Below are 8,429 nucleotides of genomic sequence, written 5' to 3'. Positions count from 1 at the left end.
GACAATCTGTGATACTATTTTTTTTTTTTTTTTTGCCTTTACCTTTACCCTGGTTGACACACAGGTACTCTGTTGCTTAAATAGGCATGTGACCTGTTGAAGATGGTCTTAGGGAGAAAAACTCAGTGGTACCCTGGTGTCAAGGTAAAACCCTGACTATTTTAATTCTTGATGGTAGAAGTTACAAGACACTAAGAATTTGTATGGAAAGATTGGAAGATATCTAAATGACAAACATCACCACCATTTCAGGAATGAGTTCCAGAACCTCCTCTATTAGAATGATGGTAGAGGAAAAGAAGTGAAAAGAAAATTGTGAATGATACAAAGGAAGAAGCTGTATTAAATCTGTTAAAATATACATCTTTGCACACAAAGGACAAGTATTATTGGACTACCTCTCAGGATTAAGGAATCATTAAGACTCCAGTAAATTCTTTTAAGGTTCAGCAAGCCAGTATACTAAAGGATAATATAATAACTCCTGAAAAGTTATTATATTATAGTATAATATAAAAACTCTTATACTATAATAAAGCATAGAATGCCTCTCTGTGTATCTGTAACTCAAGGCAATTTCATTTCATTATGTGTATATATACATACACATACATATACATATATATATAACATATATATGTATATATACATGATATATATATATATTTCCTAAAGCCTCTATCTCTAGATAACTTGACTAGAATCCTGATTCTGCCATTTTCAAGTTTGTGACCTATAACAAACTACTATTTCTTTGAACTTTTGTTTTCCCAGTTATGAAATTATGATAATAACATGTGTCCCGCATGGCTATTTTAAAGATTGAGAGACTTAATGTATGTCAAATATCTTACCCAAGTGACAGTTTCATAACAAGTGCTCAATGAAATATCTCTAGATTTATTGTGCTTTTTTCAAGTTGCCACCATCTTTTTAAAAATCAACGCAGGATTCAATAGTCCCATTCTGGTGGTCAGACGGCTGGACTAGGTTTTCAGGTTTGCCTTTTCATTGATTCCCTGACTACCTTCAGGACCAACGCTACCCAAGTTCAGAGCACCGTGGCCAAATTGTGTGATGAGAGAAGTAACTTCTCTGTTGTAGTGAAAGAGGCCTAGTCTGAGATCAGGTGTTTTTCCTTCCCTGCAGAAGGACAGGTGGGACCAGATAATTTCTGGGTCCTTGTTGCTCTGACCCTCTGAAAGTCTATGACCCCACTTGAGTTTAGAATAATGGTATCTGGAGACCCCTTTGGAATGAATGATGGGAACCAGAACTCTGATCAGGCTGATCTGGACGGAAACTTCCCCACGGGAAGGATTTCACAGCCGTGACTGGAATGTGTACTGTAGGTCACAAAGCCACTTTCATACCCATTATCTGATTTTATCTTTATGAGAACCTGGTGAAGTAAGTATTTTCACTCCCATCTTCATATGTGGAAACTAAAGCTCAGAGTAATAGACAGCTAATAAAGTGCTAAGTACTTTACACCAATTATCTCACTTAATTCATACAATACTCCTCTGAGTTTTCTTTCTTCCTCTTCTTCTTCCTCTTCCTGCTCCTCTTCCTCACTCTCCTCCTTCTTATTTTTCTTCTTTCCATTTTATAGATCTGAGGCTCATGCAGGTTAAGGAGCTTTAACCCCATCAGCAAATAGTAGAGTTAAGATTCAACCTCAAATCTCTCTAACCTCTATATTAAATGCTTACCAGTTTATATAAACAAGTGAAATGACCCAGGGTTATTTCATTTTCCTTCAATTTCGCCAAAGAAACATAAGAGGAAAAATAAAATAATAAAAGGAAACTTACATTTGGAATGACATTGTGGCTGTAGTAAGGAATGATGGAGAATTGTAGAAAATAAAAGTACAGGCCCTATCGGGGGTGGGGGGGAGGCAGTTGTTAATCAGGTTGATGGAAGGTAGGCTTACCTGTGTTGGATCTTTCAACTTTAGAAGAAAAGCTGAATGTCTGGAATCTTAAGGAAAATCCATTTCTAAATGCTAATGATTACTAATTATCTAAGTGAAAAATATGTTGCACAAAATGAAATGTGACCCCATCTTGACTGTATCTGGCTCACAGGATTATTCCTGTTCTGCACTGTGCTGTCCTCAAGGACCACTCCAAATAGCACTAGCTGCACACGTGCTGTAAAACCATCAGGCTGCCAGCGAAAGACTGGGACGCAGCAGGCAACCATAGTCCAGACGTGCCTGCTGCTCACGATCAGCATTTACTCTTAGTAGATGTTCAGTGCTTTGAATATCATTCTTGTCTGGATGCTTCTGTATGAAATAACTGCCTCAATGTTCACCACAACTCAGGGAGATTGATTTAATTATCTTCATTTTGCAGATGAGTAAATTAATATTCAGGTTGGTTATAAAGGTCACAGTTGTACGCAGCCAACCTGGGATATGAGAGTTAGCTCTAACCCAATATCCTCTTCATCCTGTAAAGTTTCCTCTATCTTTTAGGTGATTTTAATTATCTCTTAAAAGAAAGGCAATGCCAAAGAATGTTCACACAATGAGTGCACACAATTGCACTCATCTCACATGCTAGCAAAGTAATGTTCAAAATTCTCCAAGCCAGGCTTCAACAGTACATGAACTGTGAACTTCCAGATGTTCAAGCTGGATTTAGAAAAGTCAGAGGAACCAGAGATCAAACTGCCAACATCTGTTAGATCATGAAAAAAGCAAGAGAGTTCCAGAAAACCACCTATTTCTGCTTTATTGACTATGCCAAAGCATTTGACTGTGTGGACCACCACAAACTCTGGAAAATTCTTAAAGAGATGGGAATATCAGACCACCTGACCTGCCTCCTGAGAAATCTGGATGCAGGTCAAGAAGCAACAGTTAAAACTGGACAAGGAGCAACAGATTGGTTCCAAATTTGGAAAGGAGTATGTCAAGGCTGTATATTGTCACCCTGCTTATTTAACTTATATGCAGAGCCCATCCATGCTGGGCTGGATGAAGCACAAGCTGGAATCAAGATTGCCAGGAGAAATATCAATAACCTCAGATATGCAGATGACACCACCCTTATGGCAGAAAGCAAAGAACTAAAGAGCCTCCTGATTAAAGTGAAAGAGGAGAGTGAAAAAGTTGGCTTAAAACTCAACATTCAGAAAACTAAGATCATGGCATCCAGTCCCATCACTTCATGGCAAATAGATGGGGAAACAATGGAAACAGTGGCTGACTTTTTTTGGGGGGGAGGGTGGGGGCTCCAAAATCACTGCAGATGGTGATTGCAGCCATGAAATTAAAAGACACTTGCTCCTTGGAAGAAAAGTCATGACCAACCTAGACAAAATATTAAAGAGCAGAGACATTACTTTTCCAACAAAGGTCCATCTAGTCAAAGCTCTGGTTTTTCCAGTAGTCATGAATGGATGTGACAGTTGGACCATAAAGAAAGCCGAGTGCTGAAGAATTGATGCTTTTAAACTGTGGCGCTGGAGAAGACTCTTGAGAGTCTCTTGGACTGCAAGGAGATCAAACCAGTCCATCCTAAAGGAAATCAGTCCTGAATATTCACTGGAAGGACTGATGCTAAAGCTGAAACTCCAAAACTTTGGCCACCTGATACAAAGAACTGATTCATTGGAAAAGACCCTGATGCTGGGAGGGATCGAAGGCAGGAGTAGAAGGGGACGACAGAGGATGAGATGGTTGGATGGCATCACTGACTCAATGGACATGAGTTTGAGTAGGCTCCGGGACTTGGTGATGGACAGGGAAGCCTGGTGTGCTGCGGTCCACGGGGTGGAAAAGAGTTGCACAACTGAATGACTGAACTGAGGTGAATTATCTGTTATTTAATTTAAAGAAGGATTTTTCTTCTGTTTTCTCTACCTGGTTAGAATCTGAGACACGAAGGAATGTAGGGGCCTGGAATCATCTTTCAAGAGAAAATATGCCTTTGCCACACCTCATCATCCCCTCAACCAGGTCTTCTAGGAATGGAGAAAAAACTGACAGTGTTAAGAAGGAGGAAGAAAACAAGGACCTGCTCCTTCATAGCTCAGAGGCTTCGACACTAAGGCGAGACACTCCCACATTCTATAGGTGACTGCAAGGACAAGCATACAGGGAGGTGACTGGCTGCTGGAATTGGGTGATGCCCGGCAGATGCCAACCAGTTGTCTCATGGTCTAAGTCAGACCCAGAAGCCTTTATATACAGTCCTCTCTCCAGATTCCTCAGCCTGAATGACTGCTTGCCTGTGAGGAGGGTGAGTCTAGGGGTTGGGTCTTGGGATTGGGGTCTGGATGATGCCCAAGGGGTTCCCAGATTCACAAGGATGAGGCACAGTGAGGGCAGACCCTGGGACCAGAAAAAGAGAGGTACTCCTTCAGAGGAGAACAGTCTGGAGGGCTTTTAGAGGATGAAGGAAGAATATCTACAGAGTTGGGCTGAAAAGCTGGGACACTGAAGTCAGTGTATTTGCCTTGGATAACCATGGTCTTATCCTTAGGTACCATTTTCTTGCATCAGGACCTCTTTCTCTGGAAAAGATGGATTATTAATTTACCTCTTGTGAGCAGACATGTGTGTAAGAGGGTTACCTTCCTCAAGGACATGTATACTTAGACAGGCTGTAAGAATAGACAGTGGAAGGCTTTGCTCTTCATTAGAAGTATTTCAGTATCTCAGTTCAGGGAGATGTGTTTTGACGGATGGACTAATTGTCAAAACAGTCTCCATGCTGTGCTGGTCACTGGGCTGATGCCCATGAACGGGCAGATTTGAGGAGGACAGAGGAATGGGGATGGCCCTCAGTTTCTCCCTGGCTAAGTCTGCTGTTGGGGAGCATGCCTGTACCCCCACATCGTGTTTGTAACACTCTGCTATTTAGAGCTTTATGTGTGCCTGAATGTCAGTCTTATGATTTAGGAAACTTGCACTTTCTGGGTCACCCCATCTTAGGTAACTGTGCCTTGCCTCTCAGAGGGGCTGGGGAGAAAACATTTCTGAAAGCTGAGGTGACTGACATCAGGAATCTGCCTAGGCAAGTTTCCAAGACAGTCCTGAGCCTTTCCAAGGTTGGTGTATTTGGTATGTGCGTGTTTTGCATACATCCACAAGGGCTTGTTCAAGTAAATTCACCTAAAAAGACTGAATAGAGAGAAACAAACATTTTATGCTGGGTTTGAGCTGTCTGGTAAGTGACTGGATCCTTTAATCTACAGTGGATACTTTCTTTGAGTGCAGATGGTGCCTGAGTGCATGTGTGCATAGTCACCCAGTTGTGTCTCACTTTTTGCAACCCTATAGACTGTAGCCTGCCAGGCTTCTTTGTCCATGGGATTTTCCAGGCAAGAAGAATACTGGAGTGGGTTGCCATTTCCTCTTCCAGGGGCTCTTCCTGACCCAGGGGTCAAACCCGCGTCCCCTGTACTGCAGGCAGTTTCTTTACCGCTGAGGCACCTGGGAGTTCTGGGGCTTGCTCCCATATGTGCCCTTTTGCATGTTTGCACGTATGTGCAAGTTGCCAGTGTGAGCACTTGAGGACATCCAAGCTCCTGTGGGTGTGGAGTTCCCACTTTGGGTTACAGCCTTGGGAGGAAGGTTTCTCTCTACTTCATATAAAGCTCCCTCCCACCTCTTAGGACTTGCTGAAGTGAGGGAATTCTCTTGTCATTGGCGCCCTCTTGTGCTGGACACTGGAATGCCCATTTGCAGTCCCTTTGAAGCTCCCTCAGATCAGGTCTTTTGGCAGATTCAAGGCAGATCTTGTGGGCAATGGTGACTAATCTTGGGTCCAGCTCACTCTGTAAGGACTCTTGGGTACAAGTTGAAGGTAGGGGAGGAAAGGCCAGGAAATAAGCAGGGTATCTTCCCCTAGTCCTGGTCACCACTCTCCAACAACTCTCACCCTCCTGATCTTGGTCTTTCTACCCTCAGGTTCTGCTTACTTGCCTGCATCAGAACCATGTGTGACCAGCAGCAGATTCAGTGTTACCAGCCGCACCCCCAGTACTGTGTGACATGTTCCCCCTTCTGTATCTCCCAGGCCCCTTGTGCCAACAGCCAGGTGGTGGTCCAAGCTCCCTGCGAGATGCAAATTGTGGAGTGCCCTGCACCATGCCCAGTTCAAGTCTGCCAGGTAAAATGCCAGGCTCCATGTCAGTCTAAAACTACAGAGGTGAAGGGCCAAGCTTCATGCCAGTCTAAGACCACCCAGGTGAAGGGCCAAGCTCCATGCCAGTCTAAGACCACCGAGGCGAAGGGTCAGGCTCCAAGCCAGCCTCAGATTACATGTGTTCAAAGCCAGGCTCCATTGCAGTCTGAGGTTTCCTATGTGCAGTGTGAAGGCCCATGCCCCGTGCAGACCTGCTATGTAGAATGTGCTCCAGTTTGTTATACAGAAACCTGTTATGTGGAATGCCCAGGCCAGAGCTATGTACCCTGCCCAGCACCTCAGCCTGTCCAGACTTATGTAACAGGTCCCCCGGTGTGCCAGCCTCAGGGAAGATTCTCCACCCAGTGCCAATATCAGGGCTCCTACAGCAGCTGCGCCCCCCAGCGCCAGTCCCGGGCTTCATTTAGCACCTGTGCGCCCCAGTGCCAGACCCAGGGCTCTTACGGGAGCTTTCCTGCACAGAGTCGCTCTCGGAGCACCAGCAGGTGCCTCCCTCCTCGCCAGCTGCAGCCTTCTTACCGCAGCTGCTCCCCACCACGACGTTCTGAGCCCTACTACAGCAGTAGCTGCCTGCCGTCAAGATGTTCTCCGAGCTCCTATAACTATTGTACCCCACCCCGCCGCTCTGAGCCCATCTATAACAGTGACTGTTCTCGGCGTCCCACTTTTGGCTGCTCTCAGAGATGTGGACCCAAGTGCCGAATAGAGATTTCCTCCCCTCGCTGCCCCAAGCAGGTTCCCCCCCAGAAGTGTTCTGTTCAGATTCCTCCCATCAGACGCTGCCCTGAGAGTTGTGCCCCACGACCCTCCTGGGTTACCTCCTGCCCGGATCTGAGACCACATGCAGAGCCGTGTCCACTCCCAAGCTTCCGTCCTCCGCAGCGTTTGGACCAATGTCCAGAGCCATCATGGCGGCGAAGTCCACCTCCATCTCCATGCCCACGTCCACTTCCGGCCCCACGCCCACATCCACTTCCGGCTCCACGTATGTGTTCACGTCCAGAGCGCTGCGGAAGTCCAGAGTTCCGTCCCTGCTCTCCACCACGGCGAATTTTGGAACCTTGTGTGTATCCAGAACCACGTCCAGTGCCATATCCAGCCCCGCGTCATCCTCGCCCAGTGCAGTGTGATCTTCCAGCACCGCGTCCGTGTCCGCAGCCCTGTGAGCGCCAAGAATCTTTTCCACGTCCGGAGCCAATTCCTCTTCCATCGCCCTGCCCAAGCCCAGAGCCACGTGTGGATCCGCGACGTTGTCCCAGCCCCTGCTCAGGTCCAAATCCAAATCCGTGCACAGGAGACCTAGGCTGTCGTGAGTCCAGTCCACACCGCCTGGACACTGAGGCCCCCATCTGTGGCCCAGCTGGTTATGACTGGTGGCAAGAGAGTGAGCCTAGGTGCAGACCTTGCGATGTAGGCCTTCCAGAGTCACAGGGTCTTGGTGGTTGTGGAGACCAAGGAGGCGTCAGAGTTGGAGTGAAAGGTGGAACCCGTGGTGGAGCAAAGGGTGCCTACTTTTAAAGAAAGCACGGCTGAGACGGCCTTACCTTTTGCCCTGAAAATGTTGATCCTCGACTCCCAGCAGCCGCAATTTCCAATGTTTTCTGGTTTGTATCTCTTCAAAGACTTTCAGAGGCTCCCTGCTGCAGAAGTGATGCCCAAAGTCCTTTGCATGCCATCTCAGGATCCACATCTGGGTCTCAGACACCTCTTTAGCCTCACATCTGACTCCTCCCTAAACACATCCTCTGTTCTAGCCAGACCAGCCTGGCCACCATGGCACATCTTGGGTGTTTCCCAAGACATCCCCTTGGGGCCCCTGCCCCTAAGCCTCTGCTCACTCTTTCCCTACTACCCGGACCACTTCTCTGCTACTCCCAGTATCTAAAAATCCAACCTGTATTTCAAGACCTATTCCATGGAGCCTTTTGTATTTGTTCCTATCTGCAGGAGCCTGGACTGATTTCCTAGAATTCATTGCATCATCCACACCATCCATTTGGCAACTGCCTTGCAACATCTCTTGAATTGTTATTTCACTTTTCAGGTGTGTCTGTCCTACCTGCCCAGCTAGGTTGTAAACTCCCATTGGAGTGGAGTCAGAGTATCCCCACAGTCCTGTGCTTCTCCTAGAGCAGGCAGCTTCTCAGCAAGGCTTATGGTTTGCAACTTGAGCTATGGTCTGTCCTGATGTGCAACCACAGGACTGCAGACAAGAGGAAACCATGTAACAATAAAGATGATGATACCCTCACACACTAA

At 46.3% G+C, this 8,429-nt stretch overlaps 1 protein-coding gene across 1 annotated transcript; it reads left to right on the top strand.

Annotated features, from left to right (window-relative positions):
* Window positions 1-4,226: 4,226 nt before the first annotated feature.
* On the top strand, window positions 4,227-8,429 carry LOC122677282 (keratinocyte proline rich protein). The gene is made up of 2 exons (XM_043877230.1): window positions 4,227-4,259; window positions 5,933-8,429. Exon 2 carries the CDS (start codon window positions 5,961-5,963, stop codon window positions 7,686-7,688), a length of 1,728 nt encoding a protein of 575 aa, XP_043733165.1. The 5' UTR covers window positions 4,227-4,259; window positions 5,933-5,960; the 3' UTR covers window positions 7,689-8,429.

Source organism: Cervus elaphus, chromosome 20 (genome assembly GCF_910594005.1).
Source record: "Cervus elaphus chromosome 20, mCerEla1.1, whole genome shotgun sequence".
In the NCBI taxonomy this organism is placed as follows: domain Eukaryota; kingdom Metazoa; phylum Chordata; class Mammalia; order Artiodactyla; family Cervidae; genus Cervus; species Cervus elaphus.
Note: the sequence above shows the minus strand (reverse complement) of the source record. Positions and strands in the feature narration are given on the sequence as shown.

Excerpts from the sequence above, each read along its gene's own strand:
- LOC122677282 (XM_043877230.1), top strand. The coding sequence starts at position 5,961 with ATGTGTGACCAGCAGCAGATTCAGTGTTACCAGCCGCACCCCCAGTAC.